The sequence below is a fragment of the Leptodactylus fuscus genome, chromosome 11, assembly GCF_031893055.1.
Source record: "Leptodactylus fuscus isolate aLepFus1 chromosome 11, aLepFus1.hap2, whole genome shotgun sequence".
NCBI classification, from domain to species: Eukaryota; Metazoa; Chordata; class Amphibia; order Anura; family Leptodactylidae; genus Leptodactylus; species Leptodactylus fuscus.
The window spans coordinates 37,147,158-37,174,965 of NC_134275.1; the positions used below are offsets into that span (position 1 = coordinate 37,147,158).

Below are 27,808 nucleotides of genomic sequence, written 5' to 3' on the forward strand. Positions count from 1 at the left end.
ACCGTCTCACCTTTAGTATTTACTAAAGTTATAGTTATAGCATATAGTTATCCTGCAATCCCTGGAGCAGGTACAAGGGCTCTGGGCCTGGCTCAAAGACACTTTTCATTTACGACATGCCATGCAGGCTCACATATATCTGTCAGTAGTGATACTAAATCCTGCAGCCACCCATCCTCCGCTCACCGGGTCACACATGGCTACTTCTACTCAAAGAAACTTTTCATGAACTCTGCTCAATCCGAAATACATACATTATTTTATTCATTATTTCACCTGTGAAATGTGTCCCTCTATCAGACTCTATCATCTCAGGTATCCCCAATCTACACACAAGCTCAGATATCAATTTCTTGGCAGTTACCTGTGTCGTTGCTCGGCTGATCCAACCTGAGAACAAATACACACAGACCAACACATATTTGTACGTTCAGATTCAGGCAATTGTATGTAATGGATACAGGGGTTTTTGTGTGCATGCGGTGTGTCTTAACTACCTGCCCTGGATTGTGTAGAGCACATATGTGACATGCTTTTACGTGATTCCCTGCAGCCCTTCCAAACCCTGAGGCAAACTATAGTTTACCCACTAATGACTCCATGGCATTTCAAGAGGCATGCACCTTACCGTGGGCCAAACCAGCCATTTGGGGGTACACTGATTTATCCCCCATTTTCACATTCCTTCACATTCTCTGGCACCAGTCACCTTAGAGTACAGCCCCTTGGGGTCTGCTAGGTCAAAGTCTCACCTGGTTGAGACCCTTCCATGGCAGTAGTGCCGCTGCTTAATCAGCCATTTTATTTCCAATACTCTCAGGGTCTCTTCCCTTTGTGTGAGCTCTGACTTTTACAATTGCCAACTGCTTAGGGAGCAATATGGCCATATCTCAACTGACTTACTAAGTTTCCATTCTTAATTGGTTTGCCCTGTGCCGTCAGGAAGTTCCTGGACCTCCATATTGGACCATAACCATGTGCAATGCCAAACGTATACCTGGAGTCAGTGTAAATGTTTGCTGTGCTATCAGGCTTCTATAAGGTCAGCCTCTTATACTGACATGTGTGGTGGAAGGGCTTCTTATACTATGGTGTCATGTATAATGACTACAGCATACCCTGTATTCAAATTTGCCTTTTTCTGTTAGGTACCTGGAACCGTCCACAAACATCTCATAGTCAGGATTCTCCAATGGGGCATCAGTGACATGACTAAAGCCGCCTCTTCTGAGAGGGAGTTTAAAAATATCTCATCTACTAAATATCTCATTATCTACTCCCCCTTTTGAATCATGAACTCCTACTGGTATAAGAGTTGCAGGATTCAAAAGTCAAATAACACTGAAATGAGATGTTTTGAGGAGGATTGTAGAGCAAATTCCATGTTGCTCTATCTTGCCAAAGAAATATGACATCTGTCTATCTGTGTGAGGATTGCCTTACCACCGTTCTGATAGAGGAAAACACATCAGGTTCATGTCTGTCTATCTGTGGCACAAAGAATAAAAATTAAAATTATCAACATATCACAATAATATTCACTTAATTTCCCATAAAACATTTGTCTAATCTTTTTCATACACTGGTGGTTTTTGCTATCACTTCTTTTAGTTAAGGTGATACCAGACACTTCTAATTAGATTTCCAGTGTCTCACTTTTAAGCTATACAGGGCAGTACAATACTCTATTTCCCCTTTAGCAGTTATACAATAGGACTTTTGAGACCTAATTAAGACACTAATTAAGACACTGTAGTCTAAGGGTCCAGCCATTGTAAGTGGCTGGCTGGCTAAAACTTGCCAAACCTGTATTCAGACTTATTTATACAATCCTAAGTAAATTCAATTCTCTACAACTTCTAATTATTCCAGAATTATAACTAATTCATTAAATGCTCAAAATATATCAGCAGAGAAGGCAAAAACTTTAAGGGATCAATCTATCTTCCCCCTCCCCCGTCATAACAAGAATTTATACACAAAAACACATTACAGAGCAGATATCCGAGTGACTTCTGATCTACTTAGTCAGATGTCTATCACCTTGTAGCAAACAATGCCGCAGAAATACCACTTTTTGTTTTGCAAAACTACGATTTATCTTTACCTGCGTGTACATATTAAGATAGCTCACATGCATTGCCTACCCCTTTATGGTGCCTAATCCCATATCAGAAGGATCAATCTGAATAGAAATGACCAATAACATTGTCCAAGTATTAGATACAACTTTTTCACAAAATAATTCCCGATTGTTAACATTCATGGGCTTATAGTATAAACTCATAACCAATAAACACTGAGTACCTAGTACATGTACATGGTATATCAAGTACATCTCATATTCACCAGAAGACATATATATATATTCAACGATGGAAAGAATTTATGTCTCCTTTTCATATCTACTTATAACCACCCTCTGTGGGGTTATCAGCATTCAATTTCTTCATCTGCTCCCTGTGGAGACTGAAAATGTAGCAATATAAACATGAACAAACAGAGCATGTACATATAGCAAATACATGTAACACATATGGGCCCATTCATTTCCATACATACATGCAAACTTCACACTGGAGCTCCAGACAACACACATCCATTAAGTCATAAAGAACTTGTCAAGTTTTCATATATTTTGTACAGTGATATCATCTTATTCTTCTTTTCCTACAAATAATCACAGGGTTAGTTATAATTCCTGCACAGCTGAATATTGAAGAAAAATAAACAAAACATGTCATTAGATGACTTCGTCTTCTCATCAATGTGTATATCACTGGAAAATAAACATAATAATGATAATCTAAAATTTATGACATTAATCCAATTCTAAAGACATTAAATATGATTTAAACCGCTAATACTAATACCAACATTACATATTAATATTTCTGTGCAGTTTTTGAATATTTCCATGGCAAACCCCACTCATCTAATTACCACTTTCCTTTACAAGATTCCAATCAAAGTTGTTACCACCGTAACATCACAATAATCTTACACAAAATCAAATACTGGCATTGACTGAAAACAGCTTACACTATAAAGTTATAAATTATTAAACCATATATTCCTAATTGTCCATACATTATACCAGTGGTGTTACAATGTTACAATTTCACTTATAGCTGACAACTTAGCCACCTGCTGTCTCCCCTTCCTCTCCCCCTCCCCCTTCTTGCTGACTTCTACCAAACCTGCATACCATGATACCTCTGCTGTGGATATACAGAGGACAATAGGAGGTGGGGGAGGGGCCTGACACTCATTGTGAATTTATCTGGTACCTGGGAAAGCTGGGTGGATTCCTCCTGAGTTAGTACAGAAACAGGAAATGACTCAGACAATGAGACAGCCAGCATACAAAATTCATCAGTGGTAATAGCTGCTGTTTCCACTTGTACCTCCCCACTAGGATCAAATTTTATATTTGCACCAAGCACCGTTAACACCTCAGTACCAATAAGAGATGTTGGCACATCGTCGCTAACAAGCAATTTGGTGACATTTTTCCCTCTAAACTTCAGATTGAGTGGCATTGTTTCTTTTAAAATGATTCTTTTTCCTCCTAATCCAACACAAGATTGAAATTGATCAGTCCTCAGCTCATAAGGTATGTGGCATCCTTTAACAACAGAAATGGCAGCCCCTGTATCCACTAAGAAGGGGATTTCTTCCCCCAATACCTCCCCTTTTATGTATTATTGCCACACCTTCTTCTGATGTTTTTGCAGGGAGGACTGGTACAGGGTTGCCAACTCCTCATTGAGGGGTGTTGGCACATTGGTCAGTGCCCTGAGCTGGGGGGGTTTCCAGCTTTTAGGGACCTACAGTCCTTCCTAAAATGGCCTGGCTTCCCACAGTGATAACACTTGTAATTGTGTTTTTGTTTGCCTCCTTGTCTGTTGTGAGTTCTCTGGCCAGAGTTTTTATTATTGAAGGCAAGCAATACCTTTTTCTCCTTCTCAGACCTGTGATCTAACTCAAGGCCCTTGGCAGCTTGTAATAAGGCAGGGGCTTCACTATGCCGCCATTTTGGTTTACAGGCTCTTTCCTGACCACATCTAGCACATGTCCATCCATCAGGATTACCTGGAGCAGATGGTGCAGAGTTTTGCCCATAGGGAGATGGGTTTTTCTCAGGGGGAGCATAATACATGACTCCCTCATGTTCCTTATTTCTATACCCCTCCCTTTCTATTTCCCTGCTTACCTGCGTCCAATTATCCAATATCTCACCTAGCTTGTGATCCTGAACCCAGCCTCTGTATTGAGAAGCAAATCTTTCCCAATGGCTGCTGTTTAACACTCCATTTGCACTACATTTTGCTTTCTTCAACAGTTTATTGCATCCTCTTCCAACTGCTCTCTTCCCTGCTCTTTCTCTAACTATCTCTTGGGCCGATTTCCATACTGGCTGACTTTGCACTCCTCCCATTCTGTTCTGCGTGCTTTCCTACTACACACTGTCTCTTCCTGCCCCAAATTCCTATTCAATGGAGACTTTCAAGATCAGTTTAGAGGATTTCCTCCTTCCCTTCTGTCCTTTTTTTCCAAGATACAGCACACTATATATACTGTATCTAAATCAAAAGTGACTTTTAAGGTCCCTCTGCCTTTTTCCTGCCCTTTTTTTCCAAGATACTACTGTATCTAAATCAAAAGTGACTAATTAAGGTCAGATGGAGGGTTTTTAGGGATCACTATGTCCCTTTGTCACGTGACTACTTACTTTCCACAGAACACAAATGAATACAATACCACAACAGATCAGCTAACAATTTCAGCCCAAGTTTCTATCTAGCAACACTCATACAACATACTGCTCTTAGGTTCTTTGCAAAAAGCTTGAGATATCTATATAAGGAACATATGTGTTTACCTCACACTCGGACAGGAGTACAAAAAGTCCTTAGAAACACAGATCAGATTGGTAAGATAAAAGTTCTTACCTGCAGCACTGACTTTGGATCTGTAGTTCCAGGAACTTCTGTAATCACTGGTCGTCCGGGGGATCAGTAAACCGTCTCCTTATTTCTCAAGCCGCACGTTGGAAGCGCCAATTTGTTGGGGACATTAAAGGGTCCTCATAAGAGTATGTTGCAGAGTTCCAAATTAATAATTAATTAACAGGCCTAGATGGGCTACCACCCATTGGGCCTGGAGAAGACACACACACACGCAGCTGATAGTGTATCAAGTGAGTTCTGATTTATTGTTACAGAGAGTCAATATTTATACAGACAAAAGCAGGTTGGACTTATGACATAACATAACATACCAGGATTGGATGTGGAATGGTAGCCTCTATCCATTGGCTAAAGCATTACATTCCACCAGGAAGCTAACCCCCACCCCAGTCATTGTATATGTGTATCTCAAGGCTCCGGAGATAATTAGAGATCAAAGGCCTGGTGTCACTTCTTGGATCTAACTTTCAGGGTTCTATAGACATCCTGAGTTACACACTCTTGACACAAAGGTGCAACTCTGAAGTCAATCAGCTAGATAAGGATTCATTAGCATTCCATTTCCTGGTAGCCCATAGCATCTCCATGTTAATTAGTCTAACCAATTCCTTTTGAGACAAGACTACATATCTTTGCTAGAGAAAAATGGATGACAAATACGAGATAGAAGATATGATTCTAAAACCTGCCTTGGGCGGCGAAACAGGCAGGTTCACCCCTGGCCATAGCCGCCGGGTGTCTACTGCTTTAAGCAGTAGACAACCGGCGCTAATGTCTCTGATCGGTCCCGGGACCGATCGGAGGCTTTAACCCCTCCGGCGCCACGAGGCGCCATTTTCTCAGCGGCGCATGGGCGCTGCCATTTTGCCGGTGATCGCCGGCGCCTGGAGCAAGCTCCAGGGCCGACATCATGTTGCCATGACAGCTGGGAGCCTTTACAAGGCTCCTAGGCTTGTCTGCAATCTCTTTCTTTTGCAGGCTGCTCTATGCAGCCTGCAAAAGAAATGATGATTTATTGCAATGCATTAGCATTGTAATGCATTGCATTAGTGAACAGACCCCCTGGGGTTCAACACCCCTAGGGGGTCTAATAAATGCAAAAAAAAAAAAAAAAAAAAAAAAAAAGTATTAATTCAAATCACCCCCCTTTCCCTAGAACACATATAAAAGTATTTAAATACTGTGAAACACATACATGTTAGGTATCCCCGTGTCCGAAATCGCCTGCTCTACAAATCTATAAAAATATTTTTCCTGTACGGTAAATGCCATAGTGGGAAAAATAGTCAAAAGTGCCAAATCGCGTTTTTTTTTCACTGTTTTGATTCTGATAAAAATTTGAATAAAAAGTGATCAAAGCAATAGCATTTGCCAAAAATGGTAGAACTAAAAAGTACACCCGGCCCCGCAAAAAAAGACACCCTATGCATCCCCGTACAGAATATGGCGACTTTTAGAAAAAAAAATTGTGAAAACCTGATGCGGCCCAGCCTCACCCAGACTCTACCTCCAGCGGCCTCGGGGTAAATTGAGTTTGAGACCCCTGCCTTATACAAATCTGATTTGTCCCCCGATGATGTGTTGATGACCGTGAGTCCTTCCTTTTTCAGTTTAGGGACAACCTGAGCTAGTCCTTCATTTGCTGCCATTGTGGTTTTTGTCCTTGTGAGTCAGAGAAGATGAGTGACAGTAGTAGCTGTATCCGTGGTGTTGCATAGTCGATTTGATTCACCCTTTCTGTGTACCCTCTTGTGTTCTGGCACACAACAAGCATCTGTCTTGTTATGACTTCGGCTTCTTGGTATTTTTTATTTTGATTCCTCATTTATAGTGTAAATGCTAAACTGTTCTTAGAAAGCAATGAAGGGCCTAGGAAGTTGTTGATTTTAACACTCCCCGAGAACAGTGAGAGCTTCACGTGGAGACCTTGCTCATGTGCAGATACAGACTCTGCTGATACTCTGTGGTCACAGGACTCTGCTGGGCTGACAGCCAAAGCCCGCACTGTATTTGCAATGTTTACTTTGTTACAACAAGCTAAAGCCATCATGTGTATTGTGATAAGGGGGTCAGGGAGGGCAATACCAGCTGACGAAACCCTTCCTGCTATGGGCAGGTGTATTTTTACCAGTGATTTGATAAAATCAGTTTATATGAAACTAATGTACGTTTAATAAAGTGTCTGATATTTATCACAGTCAATGACCAGAATTCTCAGAGAACGGGAGGGACAAGAACTTTTACACTGGGCACTGATCCGGAAGAAACTGACCCACAGCTGATCATCAATGGCATGTGGAAAAGGCCCTTAAGCAGGGCGTAATTAGGAAAGACAGGACCCATAGCCAGCTTCTGTGTATCCCCCCCCCCCCCCATACAGTATATTGCCCTTTTTATTGGCCACTACACAATATACTGGCCCCCGCAGTGGCACATTAGGCCACTACTTACTGCATTACACCAACAGGTAATGGACAATATTCACATTACCATCCTGTCTAGGGCCGCCTTTTGCTTTTTGTTTCGATTTGAACTAAATGGCAGCAGGAGACTGGAATCAGTCAGCAGGCAATGGTCAGCGTCAGGAAGTAATGTGTGGCGCCTCCTGGAGGCCCTGGACAGGAGACCCCAGAGTATAATAATCGGAGACCCAGGGGGGGAGAAAAACATAAAAAACTACTGTTACTTACCTGTCTCCGGCTCCTACGCTGTCTTCTCCGCTGCCTTTCCTCTGCCGTCCTTGTTTAATGACGTCTGACGTCACATGACCCGGGGCGCAGGCCGGGTTCATGTGATGTCAGAAAGAACATCAGGCAGGATCGTGGAGAAGTAAGTAACATGTTTTTTATGTTTCTTACCTCTCCCGGTCCACCGATCATTATACTCGGGGGTCTGCAAAGACCCCCCGAGTATAATGATAGCAGCGGTAGCGGCTGTCACCGGGCCCCCAATGTCCCGGGCCCTGTGGCAGCCGCCTCCGCTGCTATGGAGGTAGTTACGCCACTGCCTAATATCATAACCTATGTCAAAAACATGGAGTGGATTTAACAGTGTGGCTGAAGTATAACAACTTCCTATAGATTTCCCATTCCATTTGCAGCCATTCTTGGCTTTGGTTCAAAATAGTGCAACAAAAAAAGCTGCGTTTCCACAAAGTGGGGCCTTTAGTATTTTTTGCTTTCTGGATTTTCTGGAAAAAAAATAAAAAATAAAAAATCATTTTGCAAAAAAGGTCTGCTAGTGCTATTAATAGGTTAACAAATGCACATATACCTTTTAGCAGTGTTTTGAATGATTTCTGGGGTTCTCTCGGAGCTTCTGACATCTTTTGCATTTGTTTACATGGTGTAGTTTCCAGTTCTGTCCCTCTCTCTACCCCCTCCCTGTTTCCCCAGCTAGCCTGCCCACTACACCCTCAGCAGCCATCTTTAGGCTCCTAGTTCTCGCTCAGTAACCTTCTCCTTTGGTTGTAATATTGTAATTGCCTCCGTATATCATCGTTATTGTCACACAGAGAAAGCTTCAGGAAAGCAATCAATTCTATAAACAGTGTAATGCTCCACAGTGGCCCCTGTTCCACAATGGTCCTTCTCTTTGAGCTGCCTTCCTTTTCTTCCCACTCAGCCCTGTGATGTCCTCAATATCTGACACACCCCATTTGTGATATGTACTGGCCACCCATTGTATGGCGCATGTGTGAATGGCCGTCACATGCAATGTCCGACTTCTCAAGCGGACAGAAAAACCCGACATGTAGGGTTCTTCTGTCCGCTTAAGAAGTCGGACATCTTCACTTGTGGACAGGGAAGGACAGGCACGGAGTGCAAAAGAATGCACCCGATGCCCATTTAAGTGAATGACAGGTGTCACGGACACAGCTAGTGTCCGCTCCTAAGGTCTGTGCCAGATTTTGAGCGGACACTACCTGTCGGACACCGACGGTAGTGTGAACGCCCCTTTAGTGAGTGAAGGGGGGGGGGGGCTTCCTTCCAGTGACGTCACATGACCTACACATATTGCAGTAAAGCTAAACAAAAAAAATATAACAAATGCTATTTAGAAAGTTGGGTGGGGGGAGATGGGGGGCTTTTTGTTAGAGCTGAGCAAGCAGACATTTTATAATCTGTAACCTCATAGACCGAGCATGCAGTGGAGAGGCCACCACTCTTATGTAGAAGATCCTGGTGATCGTGAATCAGCAAATGGAGGTCATGGGGTTCACACATATTGGCTAGTAAACCCTATTTTGTATCAACACCAACAGGGCTTTTATCTTTGTAATGGCTGAATTGATTTAGATAAAACACCAAAATGCTCAGGGTGACGGTGTCTAGCAAATGATGTATGGCATTGGGCTTTTTGCACATGGTGACTGGTCCTCCTTAAGATATGAATACTGCTTCATAAAAATTTCTCACTTTAATAGGAACTGTGCGGCATGCTTGTCACATAGTGTATGGAGTCATCTGCTACTGGCTCTGTATACTGTGCAAATATTAGCTGAATGGTGAGTCCTACTGATTTCATATCAATGACTTATCCTAAGGATAGGCCTTCATTATGAAGTCTGGGACAACCCCTTTAAAGCATGCCTAACCTTTTTGTTAAACTTTCATGAGCAACACTACTATGACATAGAGCCTACAAAAACAACTGAATACACCTGTACTCACCAGCTCATGGAGAAATGAGAGAATTAGAGACTCCCTACCATACATAACACATGGAGAAAACAGGAGATTCTGTTCCTTGTCACAGTCAGTACTTTGCAAGGCAAACCCCAGAAGACTGGCAGATCTTCTCATTATAATTTCTCTGTATATCTTTCCACTTTTGAATCTGCCTTACAAAAACACTTACGTTAACCAGTCTTGTTCACTCATGGCAGCATTACATAGGACGTTACAGACAGTGGCATTGTGGTCGCAGGGTTGCGATCACAACTGGGCCTGCTGGGGTATGGGGCCAGCTGGGGATGGCCAGTGCCCCAGACCACTATGACAGTGGTCGGGGGAAAGTTTGGTTCCCCGACTGCTATACATGCTGTTGGAGCATATAATATTGTGTGGGGGGCCACTGTGGGGAGCATATTATACTGTGTGGGGTCCTGTAATTATCAAGCATTTGCTGTAGGGAGGCCCCGGGCAAAGGTTTGCACTAGGGCCCACAAGACTTAAGTTACGCCAGTGATTACAGAGAAGTACTGGGCCTTACTGTTGTGAATAAAGAATTGGGTGAGATAGTGTCTATTAGCTTCAGCAGCCTGTATATCTTTGCTTCTGTCTCTTCCCCTTTTTCATATTTTTCTATGGACACATGTAACTTGATAACTCTGTGAGCTATCAGTCTGTCTTGAGACGCCAAGACAGGATTCAACAGAAGTTTCTGAGTGAATAGGGAATTTAGGAGACAAAAAAAAATGCTATTTTCTCCATTAACTTATGCAATGCTTGTTGGAAAGTTAGTGACCAAGTTAGATAAATTCTACAATGCTGGTCAGTGTGTCAGTGAAACTGTCCATGTTGGGAAGTTGACAAGGCAGAGATCCATGAAGCCATGTCACAACTTACATTTTATAGGATAGCAGAGTCTGTATGGGATGAGCTCACGTAGAAAACTACTTGTCTATGTGAGCTATTCTTGTATCCAGCTTTTTTGAACTATAGAGCACCACCATACAGATTGAAGCATAATGCCACGCTCCATGATTTTTTCTCACATAAGTTGTATGCTACTCACATAGCAGTGCCACCTTTTTGTCTTTTTTTTGCTTCTGTATAGGATGAGCACAACACCTGTCTATACAAGAGCCGAGAGGGAAAAGCAGGACGTAATAAATAACACACCAGACCCCTCTGCACGGCCTCATTCTGAAAGGTTTATTTTTGTTGTGTTTTTTTTTCCCTTTTTTTGAAATTTTTTTTACAACAATGTGAATGTGAATAAAATTTCAACACCCTGAAACAGGTTAATGACGATGAGGCTGAAAGAGAGTAGAATGAGGAGAAGAAACGAGAGAGGGCAGTGATGCAGGGACTATACAGGAGACGTAGTATATACTATGCACCCCATAGGGAACTGGACAGAAGGCCCCACCGTCACATGTTGAGGTATTTGGAAGAATCACTTTCATGAAATATGGAAATGGAGGAAGAAGAAACAACTAATAAAACAAAAAAAACCCCGAAATATAAAGACGTTCACAAAAAACAGACGTTTCTAAACATAGAACATGGTATTCTCAGTACAGTACAGCCTAGATTACAATATAATATAGAACATAACAGATACATAATCATCTTTAGCTCCAAATTTACACATAGAATGTACTACATTTCTACAGAATGTACTCCAAAGCCAGTTGGGTCTCAAAGCAACAAGAATCTCTTTAAAGAAAAGCAAAGAGAAAGGTGGAAGGTGGTGGGAAGGGGCATTAGACTTGGAAAGGGATGGGGAGGGGGATATAGGAAGTCTTAAATTAAAATGACTTTCTCCGTCCCTGGTGTGAGATACCAGGCGGAGATGGAAACGCACGGGCAACAGCAGCACTACACATTTGGCCAATTCCTTTGTTTAAAAAAAAAAAAAAAAAATCCTCATACAGTTTTAAAAGCAATTTATACAACCAAGCAGTGAAAAATGAAATCTACAAAGGCATATAGGAATAAACATTACTTTGGTACAAATTTCACCAGGACGCAAGCCTACAAAAATATTCCCTTAAAATATATAAACACATTTTTTAAATTAACTTTTTTTTCTTAATTTATCATTTATTTTAGAATTTTTTTTTTACCCCTTCAGCCATGAGTTACATTATGCCAGAATCACTGCAGGGTTTAGGTTACCAAAATATAACACATAGGGAATGAATGAGCGAAAGGTGACTTTTCAATTCTGGAATTTATTATTAAAATGAACCAAAAGCCACCATATTGTACATTATGGGGTCTCTATTCTCCCCATTTCCTGCTCCATATATCCTTGGTCCAAATTATGGACAAACTAACATGCCCAGCCTCCATGGCGGGGTACACAGGTGGTATACGGACTGGCCTGGAACTGCTTTTGCTTATATTACAGTGATCACCAAGGTGGAGATGGCTGTATACAGTGGCATATTATCTGTATGCAGCTAGCTCCCCCTAGTGGTGGCTGCACACAGCCATAATTCTATACATTTTTACTCAGTAAAACAGAACACCCCTATATATTTTATATTATGAAATGATGCAGACGATATACGTTGTAGATTGGTGGGTCTCTTGTATACCAGTTTGAATGGAGTGGCAAATTTTAATTTTTGTTATGGAAAACCCTGGCAGATGGAGACCAACAAGCCAGAAACAGTATGTATAGGGTGGAATGACTAGGACTATCCTATAGCACAGGGGCCTGGTTCAGTGCACTCCATTATACGCTGGTAACTAAACCTCTGCAGTGCGACTCGTGGTAGCGCAGACTTCTTCCTGTAACATAAGAGATTCCCAGAGATTAGACTTATCATACGAGAGCCGTCCACATAATGTGTCTCAGGAGTGAAGGGGTCTCTGTACAGCAGGAAGCCACTATTGCTTCCTTCCATTACAAAAAATAAAATCCTAAAGCCGGGTGTCGTCCCACAGACGTGTGTGGAAAGGCATCAGCACCTTCAGAAATCTTAAATAGCTTCAAATAAAAATAATTCATAAAAAAAAAAAAAAAAAAAAAAAAAAAGCTTCAAAGCACCAGAGATTTTCACAGTGGGGGTCACACCGGTCGCCTCTCGCCTTGTTGAGCCAGTCACGTCTCTTTCGTTTTTGTTGCAGGAATGAAGGTGGGATGTATATACTTTCTCTCATTAAATAACATTTATATTATTATTTTTTTATATGTTATTTTATATTGCACTTCACAATGCTTTCTGCCTGTATTACCCATAATGCTCTTCTGTCACCAGCTCCCTGGCAGACGGGGAGGGTAACGTTTAACTTTATTTTTTGGTTTGTCGTCTCTCAGGCGGGTGACTGGTAGATTACGTATCTTCCATATTCCTTTAGCTAACACTCCTTTTCCGGGACTGTCAGCTCTGGGGACAATAATTGTTTTTCCTTTCCCCTCAAATTCCATTGTACAGCGGTGTAGGGGGGGACTTGCTGGTATCCCCTCAGTTTTCAGTTCTCTGAAACAATGGATTGGGAGGGGGCGCAGGTATCTGCGATTAGCTCTATGTTTGCAAGTCATTTGGCACCTCCATCCACTCAGGATAAGAAGGTATTCTGGGTCCAATGGATGCAGAACTAACATAACTCCTCACAAGAAGCAAACGCTCCCCACCTCCAAGTGAAGGTTCTTGCCAGGTCTAGATGGAGGGAGATTTAACACATCGATGATCGGTAACTGAGTTGGGTCTTGTGTCCGAAAAGTAAAGATGGTTTGATGCCAACGTCCGTCTTGCAACTGGAAAGGCAAATAATTATATTGTATTATATTATATTATATTGTATAGTCAAAGAATTGTCATTTTATTCACATTTACTAATCCAAATGCAGCCGAATTCTGACTTTTGCCAAGTTCACATCAGTGTTGGCTCTCAGTTGTCCTCAGCCATTGGAGAACAATGGCTAGGCGGACCGCTATATAGCAGCTACATGCAGAGCCTAATGGACCACATTGGGTATCTGTCATTTTAAAACTAAAAGGGGCAGGGGAAAAAGCCGTCCATGCAGGACATTTCTGGCTGCTGATTTCAGGTGGACATTGTGATGGAGTCTCCGATGCAAATGTGAACATCGCCTTAATTTGTCCTGAAAAACTGGTCCACATGCTGTGCATTACATTTATTAGGTGTTTCAGGAGTTTTTCTTGCAGCGCTTTTCACAAAAAGTCTGCAGAGTTTTCCTCTGAGGACTTTCTGGTTCTATTATACCTACAGAAACACCGACTGTCTCCCTATAGGTATAATTCACAGGCTGCAAATTTGAAATTTCAGCATTTTCACTACGGATCTTTTCCTGCAATGTGTGGATGAGATTACCACTTTGCTGGTGCTGTAAAATGCTGCGGTGTTTCCTAGGGCCCTGGCCTTTGACAACTTTTTTTTTTTTTTTTTTTTTAATTATTTTTTGTCTGACATAAAAAAAAAATGTGGCGGCATCTGAGTTCTGGCCTTCAATATTCCAGGCATGTTGTAGGCATGTTTTTTTGGGAATGAATTAACAAGGGATTCTGCGAGATGAGGATCCTGTAGTGCAGGCATGTCAAACTCAGGGTACCCCGAGGGCCACATGAGTAACAAAAGGTTGTTGCGAGGGCCACAAACAGCAGCTAATGTCACGCACGTATTTTAACAGCAGTCATGAAAACAAGATATGAAGTAGTAATATGTAACAGCAACATATATTTAACAAAAATACAGCAATTAAAAACTAAACATTTATTTGCTATCATTTTTTTCAATCTTTTTTTAGATTATAAGTGGTGATCAGTCAGCCTTGTTCTCTGAGAAGATTTTGTTAGTTTCATAAAAGAAAATTATCTATTTACATATACACCCTTCATCTGCCCCCAGATTCATGTCCCCCCATATCTGCCCCCAGATTCATGTCCCCCCATCTCTGCCCCCAGATTCATGTCCCCCCATATCTGCCCCCAGATTCATGTCCCCCATCTCTGCCCCAGATTCATGTCCCCCATCTCTGCCCCAGATTCATGTCCCCATCTCTGCCCCAGATTCATGTCCCCCCATCTCTGCCTCCAGATTCATGTCCCCCATCTCTGCCCCCGATTCATGTCCCCTCCATCTCTGCCCCCAGATTCATGCCCCCCATCTCTGCCCCCAGATTCATGCCCCCCCATCTCTGCCCCCAGATTCATGTCTCCACATCTCTGTCCCCAGATTCATGTCCCCCCCATCTCTGCCCCCAGATTCATGCCCCCCCATCTCTGCCCCCAGATTCATGTCTCCACATCTCTGTCCCCAGATTCATGTCCCCCCCATCTCTGCCCCCAGATTCATGTCCCCCATCTCTGCCCCCAGATTCATGTCCCTCATCTCTGCCCCCAGATTCATGTCCCCATCTCTGCCCCAGATTCATGTCCCCCATCTCTGCCCCCGATTCATGTCCCCTCCATCTCTGCCCCCAGATTCATGCCCCCCATCTCTGCCCCCAGATTCATGCCCCCCCATCTCTGCCCCCAGATTCATGTCTCCACATCTCTGTCCCCAGATTCATGTCCCCCCCATCTCTGCCCCCAGATTCATGCCCCCCCATCTCTGCCCCCAGATTCATGCCTCCACATCTCTGTCCCCAGATTCATGTCCCCCCCATCTCTGCCCCCAGATTCATGTCCCCCATCTCTGCCCCCAGATTCATGTCCCTCATCTCTGCCCCCAGATTCATGTCCCCCCATATCTGCCCCCAGATTCATGTCCCCCCATCTCTGCCCCCAGATTCATGTCCCCTCCATCTCTGCCCCCGATTCATGTCCCCTCCATCTCTGCCCCCAGATTCATGTCTCCCCCACCTCTTCCCCAGATTCATGTCTCCCCCATCTCTTCCCCAGATTCATGTCTCCCCCATCTCTTCCCCAGATTCATGTCTCCCCCATCTCTGCCCCAGATTCATGTCCCCCATCTCTGCCCCCAGATTCATGTCCCCCCATCTCTGCCCCCAGATTCATGTCCCTCCATCTCTGCCCCCAGTGTCATGTCCCCCATCTCTGCCCCCAGATTCATCTCTCCACATCTCTGTCCCCAGTGTCATGCCATCCCCTCCTTCAACTGCCCTGTTTCACGTTCCACCTCTATGCATACATACACACATTAAACTTACCTTCTCCGACGACTCCGAGTCCTCGCTCCCCCGCCGCACTCTCTCTCTCTCCCGCCTGCCGCGGTCGCGGCTTTCCCCTCCGCTGTCGGCTCAAATGAATGAGCCGACATAGAAGGGAGCTGCCGGGGGCGGAAGCCGCGCGGCTCAACCCGAAGATTTAGACGCGATGTGACGTCATCACGTCACATCACGTCTACACAGCAGCGAGTAGCCGCGTGAGTATTGCACCTCTGCGGCCCGCACAAAAGTCTCAAACTTTGTCTCTTAGAGACAAAGTTTGAGACTTTTGTGCGGGCTGCAGATACAGTCCTATGAAAAAGTTTGGGCACCCCTATTAATCTTAATCATTTATTTTGGTGTTTATAACAGCCATTTCAGTTTGATATATCTAATAACTGATGGACACAGTAATATTTCAGGATTGAAATGAGGTTTATTGTACTAACAGAAAATGTGCAATATGCATTAAACCAAAATTTGACCGGTGCAAAAGTATGGGCACCTCAACAGAAAAGTGACATTAATATTTAGTAGATCCTCCTTTTGCAAAGATAACAGCCTCTAGTCGCTTCCTGTAGCTTTTAATCAGTTCCTGGATCCTGGATAAAGGTATTTTGGACAAACAATTCAAGTTCAGTTAAGTTAGATGGTCGCCGAGCATGGACAGCCCGCTTCAAATCATCCCACAGATGTTCAATGATATTCAGGTCTGGGGACTGGGATGGCCATTCCAGAACATTGTAATTGTTCCTCTGCATGAATGCCTGAGGATTTGGAGCGGTGTTTTGGATCATTGTCTTGCTGAAATCTCCATCCCCGGTGTAACTTCAACTTCGTCACTGATTCTTGAACATTATTCTCAAGAATCTGCTGATACTGAGTGGAATCCATGCGACTCTCAACTTTAACAAGATTCCCGATGCCGGCATTGGCCACACAGCCCCAAAGCATGATGGAACCTCCACCAAATTTTACAGTGGGTAGCATGTGTTTTTCTTGGAATGCTGTTTCTTTTTGGACGCCATGCATAACGCCTTTTTTTTATAACCAAACAACTCAATTTTTGTTTCCAAAATGAAGCTGCCTTGTCCAAATGTGCTTTTTCATACCTCAGGCAACTCTATTTGTGGCGTACGTGCAGAAACGGCTTCTTTCTCATCACTCTCCCATACAGCTTCTATTTGTGCAAAGTGCGCTGTATAGTTGACCGATGCACAGTGACACCATCTGCAGCAAGATGTTGCTGCAGCTCTTTGGAGGTGGTCTGTGGATTGTCCTTGACTGTTCTCACCATTCTTCTTCTCTGCCTTTCTGATATTTTTCTTGGCCTGCCACTTCTGGGCTTAACAAGAACTGTCCCTGTGCTCTTCCATTTCCTTACTATGTTCCTCACAGTGGAAACTGACAGGTTAAATCTCTGAGACAACTTTTTGTATCCTTCCCCTGAACAACTATGTTGAACAATCTTTGTTTTCAGATCATTTGAGAGTTGTTTTGAGTAGCCCATGATGCCACTCTTCAGAGGAGATTCAAATAGGAGATCAACTTGCAATTGGCCACCTTAAATACCTTTTCTTATGATTGGATACATCTGGCTATGAAGTTCAAAGCTCACTGAGGTTACAAAACCAATTTTGTGCTTCAGTAAGTCAGTAAAAAGTAGTTAGGAGAATTCAAATCAATAAAATGATAAGGGTGCCCATACTTCTGCACCGGTCAAATTTTTGTTTAATGCATATTGCACATTTTCTGTTAGTACAATAAACCTCATTTCAATCCTGAAATATTACTGTGTCCATCAGTTATTAGATATATCAAACTGAAATGGCTGTTGCAAACACCAAAATATTTAGAACAAAAAATGATTAAGATTAATAGGGGTGCCCAAACTTTTTCATAGGACTGTATGCCTGTAAAGGGCTGCATGTTTGACATGCCTGCTGTAGTGCACACGCTGGAATATCACTCTCTTCAGATAGATGACTTAGGGGGCTCCTAAGTCAAACAAAGTGTGAAATGGGGATGTGCCGCAATATCATCCTTCTATGCCAAAACTAGTAGAGAGAAACTGACAAAACTCCCCTAATGTGTGTGTGTGTGTGTGTTTTTGTTTTTTAAACTAATGAAATGATCCCTTTAAGAACCATGGCAACCAGATAACAAAGCACTAAAGAGGAGGTAAATGATGGTAAATCTATACTAACAATAACTTGTAATTGCTCTATAACCAGGTGCACATAAAGCTAGTTTATGATGTAGGGCTACGCCCGCTCACCCTGGCGGATTTCAGAATTCACTTTACTTTGTTCCATTTCTTTCTGATATCAGGGCATGTGATCAATTAGAAGGCAAATAACACTGGAAGAGACGAGAACTAACTGGAGCTAAATTCTATAAGTTTAGTACAGTGAGGTCTCCCGGCCTTCCTATAAAGTAAGGCTCTGTTGTTCTTGTGTAAACTCTATAAACAGCTATAAACTCTATACTCACAGTGGATTGCTAGTAAATAACCTGTTTCTACTGCCAGGGACCTGCTCCAGCCCCATTCACAATATCCACTGAAGGTAGAGGTCCATGATTTCACAACACTTAGAGTGGTTCTTGAGTTTCTACTATTGATGGTCTATCCTCCAGGAGCCATGCTGCTCACTCACTATACAAACTGCAGTACCTACATCCGCTGCTACACTTTGTATGGTGTTTGAGGGGTGCAGCTCCTGCAATGTAAACTGAGAGCCACACTTTCCTGGTACAACTGACCTGTGGAGTTCCCAGGTGTCAGATCCTTGCAGATCTGAGGATACACCATCAAAACTAAAAAGCAGATAACCCTGTATGCACCACGTACTAAGTTCTAAGATGCACTTGTACTTTCTGTCTGAAGCAAGAAAGCAGGATGGGTGCAGCCCCACAAATGCGGGTAATCACATGAGCCCTGTATCTGCCGGGCTGCACCTGTCTCCCTACCTTTTGATATTGATGATCCATCCTTGGATATGTCATCATTATCAGATCAGTGACAATCCAACACCTGGCACGCACACTACACTGTGTAATGAGGCAGAAGCAGACATCTCCGTCCACTGTGTGGTGCCTGTGTTGTATTACTACAACTCTGCTCATTGGAGAGCTGCAGCAATACGGCGCAGACACTACACATCACCTATGAATAGGCCATCAACATCAAAAAGCGAGAGAACCCCATGAAAGGGCTTTCCCATCTCAGACAGAATGACACATCTCCACAATCCTGAGTGATCTACCTATAGTGGTTAAACACTTGTGGTACACTTACGCACAACTGTAGTAATAAATAAATGTCCACCATATGGCTGATGTAGGCAGACACACAACCATCACATATCAGCTTGTTGGACATGCCATTAATATGGAGCTGGGTAACCTTTGGGGGCTTTAGCAGCTGCCTCTGGTATAAGAGAAGACTAAGATTTCATGTAGGTCTGTCGGAACTCGTTCCTATTGATCTAAAATGGCGTTTAGGAGTTCAGACGTGGATGGTAGATTAGAAGGTCTGATCACTAAACATTAAAACTTCAGTTCATTCCAAAGGAGGAACAGAGAGCTGATCGCAACTCCCTGAAATAGAGTCTATGGAGACGTCACTGGGTGCTTGATTTAACGTTCCTGTTTGGAATCGTGTAGCTGAAACACCTCAAGTCAATAATTTGGGGGGCGGGGGTGCCACATTTGCATGCAGTTTTGCTTCAGTTGCAGTTTTGAGTAGGATCAGTTTCTATTTCTAGTTTTAGGTAAATACCTAAATTCTAACATTTAAATTCTATTCATTTAACAGATGGGGTTTCTACAGTGCAGCATGCTACTGGCTGATGGTTAGGGGTGTCAAGATTAGAATTAAAGGGGTTGTCTATGCTCATTTTACTATGATCTATTCTCAGGATAGGCCATAAATATATTATGGATAGGGGGCCCAATCACCTGTTTGCAGTAGCTTGCATTACCCATCCAGTACACAATACAGGGCCAGAAGCAGAGAGCTCTGTCCGTTGTCTAGCAGCCTGGCACCATCACTGCAGTTTAGCACCCAGTGAAGTCAGAGGGAGCTGAGATGCAGTGAAGACGCCTGGCCGCTATGCAACAAATGGAACTTTCTGCTTCCAGCCCTGTATTGGTTACATGACTGGTGCTGAAAGCCGCTCCATACAGCTGATCAGACCTTGGGGTACGGTGTCACTGCCCCTGAGAATACTAACATGTTAACCATTTTGTACACTAGGTGTTAGTAGTCCGTGGTCTTACCCTGCAATCATCCACAGTAACCTCAGGTTGATACTGGCCTCCGCCTTCAAATATCTGTCCATTCCAGGCCTTGAATCGCACAGCATTCTGGGAAGGTTTGTTTGATGAGGCGCCCCACACAGGGACATTCAGGCAGTGGACGGTTATGTGCTGTACGGCTTCTGAACTCAAGAGATGGAGGAAATTCATCTGGACTCTGCCAACTTCAAACACCAGCTGCAAAAAGAAAGGGCAGGTAGCTTAAAGGGGCCGTCCATGACTTTATCCTTAATGACTTCAATAGTAGATGGGCGGGAGTTCAGCTACCAGAAACCTCCTTAATCAGCTGTAGTGTCTTGGGACTATACAGCTCTGTACAGTCTGTAGTATCTGGCAAAGGTAAGCTTAGTCCTATAGATGTTAAAGGAGCTTTCCGGGGGCCAAGGATAGCTAATCAATATCAGATAAGTCGGGGTCTGAAGAGGCTGCAGCATCCACAAAAGCTCTGTAGCTTCTTGACTACCTACCAAGCATAGCACATATGTGGTTATTTTTGGTATTCAAGCTCAACCACATTCAATGGAATGGGACTGTGCTGCAACAAGTCATGTGACTAATGAATGTGAGGTCACAACTTAACTGATCTGCAGGGGTTCTGCCAAATGAATATTGATATCCAATCCTAAAGATTGGTCATGAATATTTTAGCCCAAAAAACTCTTTAAACAGGTGATCAAAAGGGTTGCTGGGAGACAGACTATAGATCATCAATAATAAAGTCATAGACAACTTCTAGGTTAGAAAGCTGAGTGGGACATAAACTGGCTCCTAGTACACCGTCTACATAGGAAGAATGTCCTGCATACACAGGGACGGGAGTTTTATGGCACACTTAATGTATCATTTACAGTATGATGGTCAAAGATCTGTTTTACTAAACCCAAACTCCAAATCCCCTCTAACTACATCCTTATGGGGGATTTGCAGCACTGTATGAAGAAAATAGAGCCTGATCCATTCTAGAGATACATGAAATGAATTAGCCTAGAATGTTGGAGCTAGAAAGGCGATCAGGTGATGCGTGTATGACATGCACTGCTATTATTCCAGCCTATGGGATTTATGCACTATGCAAGCACAAATGTGATAAGAAATCTATTCTGAATGCAAAAGGCTATTTATTAAAGGGATATTCCAGTAGTTACACATTATCCACTGCATAGGAAATAAATGCTACAACTGTAGAGATCTGAGAGTTTGTACCCATACAGATTACAGAGTGGATCCCCTGTATGAATGGAGCACAGGTTACATGTGCACACTGCCACTGCATTCATCACTAAGGGCCTGGCGGAGATGGCGGCCTACAGCGCTCTTTCATTCATTTCTATGGCCACATAGATGCTCTTGTATGTGTCCATGAGCCCAAGGCAAAGACAGGTCCTATATCCAGCCAGTACACTGATGCCATTTAATCACAGCCTGGCTACATGCAGCCTTACAAAGAGAGAAATCTGTAGAAGATCTGCCACATTTCCTGAAATGAAATTTGAGCAAACACTTCATTCCTTTTAGTGTGTTTTTCTGTTGCAGATTTCCAGCATTTCAATAGTCTTCTCACCCTTATAACCAATCTATCCTCACAGTCTAGTGATAATGACATTACTGTTAATACATTTACTTACCTGATCCAGCGGAGGATAATAATGGACCAGGGGTTTCGGGCCTTTTCAGGAACGCCAGGTCATGTGATTGGAAGCAGTGCCTCCTCCTTGTTTTCTCTATCTAACAGGTAATTAATGACCTCTGAAATTTGGAAAGGCACACTACTTCTGGTCATGTGACCTGGAGGTTATGATGAAACCGGAACCCCTGGACCTATCATCATCTGCTGCATCAGCTAAGTGAATTTAAACACCACGGACATCCCCTTTAATGCTCAAAAAACCCTCCTGAACATCCTCAAACATATGTAGGTGCCTGTTGATTTTAGCGAAGATTCAACTCTAGTTGCACAATTGTTTTAGTAGAGTTTTTTTTTTTTTTACCTTGGATGCAGTGAGCGGCCTAAGACACGTCTGACCACCTTGTGTAAAGTTACAGGTGACTTCTATGGTATCAGAAGAACAACCAACATTGGGATCAATCCAATAAGTGCCTGTAAAGGAAGCCCAGAGTCATGAGTGTGTGTATGGTGCTACTCCGGAGGTAGAGAACAGGATGCATCACCTACTTACCATCTCCCATCTTTTGCTGGCAGTTCATCAGATCTCTGCAGATTCGGGCAGGGTTGTCTTTAGTGCCCAGTGGATTTTTGATACTTTGGATGAGGCTACTGAGGTAGTGTAGGGTCTTAAAAATTTCTCCTCCATGGTCCACAAACATATAATCAGTACTTCGGTAGGACTACACAAAATAACACAGAAATCAAGCTGAAATCGTTGCCTTTACAGCAAACTTGGTGGCCATCAATAAACAGTGCTGCCATCTGGATAGATTGGCTGGCAGTAATATGTAGCAGTGTTGATTTATTGAGACAGATTTTCCATTGTGGATTCTGGGATGTAATGAGTTTACCAGCAATGCTTCATTCACACTTGAGCCCCTGTCAAGTGTTTGCCATCTGAATAGGTTTGTAAAGGTGACTATCTGTGTCCACCTGCGGCCTGTCTGCGTCCACCTGCGGCCTGTCTGCGGGGAAACCGTTTTTTTTTGTTTTTTTTTAGCCAGACACAAAGTCGGACATGCAGGACAAGCCGCAGGTGGACACCTTTACAAACCCACTCAAGTGAAGGGGTTTTAAAGCTGACCACTGGGTTTCCGTCCCCTGTTCAGTTTCGCTGGGGCTGAGGACAGAAACCCGGCAGAATGCACACCGGACGCAAGTGTGAACACCCCCTTAGTTGTCTGTGTAATACAGATTCAGGTGGGTCCTTCATAGCAAGACATGCTCTTTGTAAAAGGTCCAGCCAATAGACAAGGATCCTTAACAGGTACACCCATTCCTTAGGATAGGTCATCAATATCACATGGGTGACACATGGTACCTCACCTGAGCTGGGCAAGAAGCAGACTGCTCGTTCTTAGTGTAGTGTCTGGACAAAGTCATTAAAGTTCATCTCCCATTCAAGTGATTGGGAACTGATCTGTAATACCCTGGTCTGGCCACTACACAGAGAGCTGAGCTGTCTGCTTCCTGCCCCATTCTCTGTGAATCGACTGCTGAAAAAAGTTGAGCAAGGGGATACCAACTGTTGGACGTTCATCCATCCTATATTGATGTCCTATCTTTAGTATAAGTCATCAACACTTAAACTGAACAACCTCTTTAAATTACACATACAGAGATACTGTATATGTGACATATATACAGCATGTACATATATATATATATATATATATATACACATGTGTATATACAGTCCTATGAAAAAGTTTGGGCACCCCTATTAATCTTAATCATTTTTAGTTCTAAATATTTTGGTATTTGCAACAGCCATTTCAGTTTGATATATCTAATAACTGATGGACACAGTAATATTTCAGGATTGAAATGAGGTTTATTGTACTAACAGAAAATGTGCAATATGCATTAAACCAAAATTTGACCGGTGCAAAAGTATGGGCACCTCAACAGAAAAGTGACATTAATATTTAGTAGATCCTCCTTTTGCAAAGATAACAGCCTCTAGTCGCTTCCTGTAGCTTTTAATCAGTTCCTGGATAAAGGTATTTTGGACAAACAATTCAAGTTCAGTTAAGTTAGATGGTCGCCGAGCATGGACATCCCGCTTCAAATCATCCCACAGATGTTCAATGATATTCAGGTCTGGGGACTGGGATGGCCATTCCAGAACATTGTAATTGTTCCTCTGCATGAATGCCGGAGTTGATTTGGAGCAGTGTTTTGGATCATTGTCTTGCTGAAATCTCCATCCCCGGCGTAACTTCAACTTCGTCACTGATTCTTGAACATTATTCTCAAGAATCTGCTGATACTGAGTGGAATCCATGCGACCCTCAACTTTAACAAGATTCCCGGTGCCGGCATTGGCCACACAGCCCCAAAGCATGATGGAACCTCCACCAAATTTTACAGTGGGTAGCAAGTGTTTTTCTTGGAATGCTGTTTCTTTTTGGACGCTATGCATAACGCCTTTTTTTTTTTATAACCAAACAACTCAATCTTTGTTTCCAAAATGAAGTTGGCTTCTCCAAATGTGCTTTTGCATACCTCAGGCAACTCTATTTGTGGCGTACGTGCAGAAACGGCTTCTTTCTCATCACTCTCCCATACAGCTTCTCTTTGTGCAAAGTGCGCTGTATTGTTACCGATGCACAGTGACACCATCTGCAGCAAGATGATGCTGCAGCTCTTTGGAGGTGGTCTGTGGATTGTCCTTGACTGTTCTCACCATTCTTCTTCTCTGCCTTTCTGATATTTTTCTTGGCCTGCCACTTCTGGGCTTAACAAGAACTGTCCCTGTGGTCTTCCATTTCCTTACTATGTTCCTCACAGTGGAAACTGACAGGTTAAATCTCTGAGACAACTTTTTGTATCCTTCCCCTGAACAACTATGTTGAACAATCTTTGTTTTCAGATCATTTGAGAGCGGCTGTCCATGTTCGGCGACCATCAAACTTAACTGAACTTGAATTGTTTTGTAGAAAGAAATGGTCCAAAATACCTTCATCCAGGAACTGATTAAAAGCTACAGGAAGCGACTAGAGGCTGTTATCTTTGCAAAAGGAGGATGTACTAAATATTAATGTCACTTTTCTGTTGAGGTGCCCATATTTTTGCACCGGTCAAATTTTGGTTTAATGCATATTGCGCATTTTCTGTTAGTACAATAAACCTCATTTCAATCCTGAAATATTCCTGTGTCCATCAGTTATTAGATATATCAAACTGAAATGGCTGTTGCAAACACCAAAATATTTAGAACTAAAAATGATTAAGATTAATAGGGGTGCCCAAACTTTTTCATAGGACTGTATATGTGACAATGTTGTATGTCATCAATATAGGGTTAAACAGCATGGGGTCCCTGCAATAGTCACTTGTTTTCATCCCATACAATATGGAGACAGCAGACTGATTGTTCACCGTTAAAATGAATGGTGGGTGCAGAGAATGGGACGTACAGGCGTTATAGATGGTGCTTTAATACCCATGGAGGTATCACAGACGTTCACACATCTAACCTCCTGCTATAATTCCTAGCCATAGTATACTATCTACTATCATATGCAGTTAATATTTAGGGAATGGGTTAGTACCGGTCCACTGGAGTCCATTAGGGCTTGGTAAGATTCACTGAAGTCTTCTGTCCTCTGAAAGTGGAAATACAGAAAAATATTACAAAAATAACAGAATACTCCGTGTACTAGGTCTATAATACAACAATAACTGGGCAGTCACTTGGATTTGAACTTTTGCTTTTAAAGTAAAATTTTACTTATTTTTTTTTTTAAATAAATCAATAGTTCTGCTAAAGGGAACAAACTAGTATCGATTATGTCTCATACACGTGACAAGTGAGCAGGCCGAGGGGGTTCTGAGTTTAATGAAAGGCACTGTGATGACGTGACTGCCTTCCATGCTACACAGATTTCATCGGGGGGTTCCATTCTGAGATGGGTTCACTATGTGAGATGACTCAGTTATGTGGGGTAACCCAATGATGGGCGGCCCCACTGATAGCCGCATCTGAGCTGGTATTAGCAAAGCAAAAGTTACCTCCTAGTCTGTAGTAACAGTAACAAAGATCTCGCTCATCAGTGTTGGGTTTTTGTTTTATTAATTTAGTACATATCAAATCTCCTTTTGATACAATCAGATTTAGACATTTACAATATTCAGCACAGTTCTTCCTGTATCATCTTCCTCATTACAATACATATTGGTCAATAGTGGTTCATTGCAAGTCCCAATGATATGTAGGTCTTCAATTACAGCTAAAATATAGTGTTTCCACTGAGCATTCATGACAAGGAAACCATATAAGTGATGTAACCTTTTTGGTAATGTGCCACCCTGGGGGCCACCTCACCCCAACCCAAATAGGGCCATTTAGACTTTTCCAGGTGTATCAGTTACTGTTACCTAATTCCTCATCAGTTTATGGATATTGTGGCAGAGATCTGAAATACTTACAAATGATTCCAAGAAGACAGACGCTCCCTGGAAGAGATGGAAGAGGCGATATTACTGTCTGAAGGCATCACATTTACTAGTGTTAGATGAACAACACAGCTGTGTGAATAAGTCCCTTGTGTTGTCCTTGTTTATAATGGACTGGACAAGAAGTCACAGTAATGAAACTGCAATGCTACTGCGAGAGAAGCTCAGCTATGGTATAACCTGATATATCACAGAGCTCAGCTTCTCTCCTGTATCATATAACCCTATATATCACAGAGCTCAGCTTCTCTCCCTCTATCATATAACCCTATGTATCACAAAGCTCAACTTCTCTCCTCTATCATGTAACCTTATATATCACAGAGCTCAGCTTCTCTCCGCTATCATATAACCCTATATATCACAGAGCTCAGCTTCTCTCCCTCTATCATATAAGCCTATATATCACAAAGCTCAGCTTCTCTCCCCTATCATATAACCCTATATATCACAGAGCTCAGCTTCTCTCCGCTATCATATAACCCTATATATCACAGAGCTCAGCTTCTCTCCGCTATCATATAACCCTATATATCACAGAGCTCAGCTTCTCTCCTGTATCATATAACCCTATATATCACAGAGCTCAGCTTCTCTCCTCTATCATATAAGCCTATATATCACAGAGCTCAGCTTCTCTCCTGTATCATATAACCCTATATATCACAGAGCTCAGCTTCTCTCCTCTATCATATAAGCCTATATATATAACAAAGCTCAGCTTCTCTCCGCTATCATATAACCCTATATATCACAGAGCTCAGCTTCTCTCCTCTATCATATAAGCCTATATATCACAGAGCTCAGCTTCTCTCCTCCATCATATAACCCTATATATCACAGAGCTCAGCTTCTCTCTGCTATCATATAACCCTATATATCACACAGCTCAGCTTCTCTCCAATCATATAACCCTATATATCACACAGCTCAGCTTCTCTCCAATCATATAACCCTATATATCACACAGCTCATCAGCTTCTCCTCCCTTATTGTACTCTCCTGTCCAAAAGGGCAGCAGAAGTCGCCTACATTTAAATTAAGGTGCTATGAGCACCTCCCCTTTTTCCTGTATACTCTTACAGCGGATGACATGAAGGTAGCATGCTTAGTAGTAGGCCTTAATACTGGTGTGTGTGAAAATGACACCAGTTTGTCTCTAGGTCTTAGACCTGATATTAAAGGATGGCAGCAGAGACAGAGGCCATCATTACCCAGGACTGCAGGGATAACCATTAGTGCCACTACTTGTATTTAATGTTCTTGAGCCTCAATTACCGTATTTTTCGGACTATAAGACGCACCCAGGTTTTAGAGGAAGAAAATAGGGAAAAAAAATTTTGAAGCAAAAACTGGTAAAATATTTAATATATGGGAGTTGTAGTTTTGCAACAGCTGCAAGGCTACATTGACAGGTGACCCTGCAGCTGTACGGGGATGCATAGTGTTTTTTTTGCGGGTCCAGAAGTACTTTTTAGTTATACCATTTTGGGGAATATCTATTGCTTAGATCACCTTTTATTGAAAAAAAAAAACCCGGTGGTTTATGATATATGATTTTCTACTTTTATATATA

At 42.5% G+C, this 27,808-nt stretch overlaps 1 protein-coding gene across 1 annotated transcript in view; it reads right to left on the reverse strand.

Moving 5' to 3' along the window:
* Positions 1-12,296: 12,296 nt before the first annotated feature.
* The window catches only part of COL27A1 (collagen type XXVII alpha 1 chain), a 219,851-nt gene continuing 204,339 nt past the window's right edge, over positions 12,297-27,808 (reverse strand). The window contains exons 56-61 of the mRNA XM_075259238.1: positions 26,206-26,232; positions 25,329-25,382; positions 22,283-22,451; positions 22,094-22,203; positions 20,067-20,282; positions 12,297-13,412 (exon numbers count right to left, since the gene is read on the reverse strand). Coding sequence (XP_075115339.1) covers positions 13,266-13,412; positions 20,067-20,282; positions 22,094-22,203; positions 22,283-22,451; positions 25,329-25,382; positions 26,206-26,232 — 723 coding nt within the window. The 3' untranslated portion in view covers positions 12,297-13,265. The remainder of the gene's footprint in view (positions 13,413-20,066; positions 20,283-22,093; positions 22,204-22,282; positions 22,452-25,328; positions 25,383-26,205; positions 26,233-27,808) is intronic.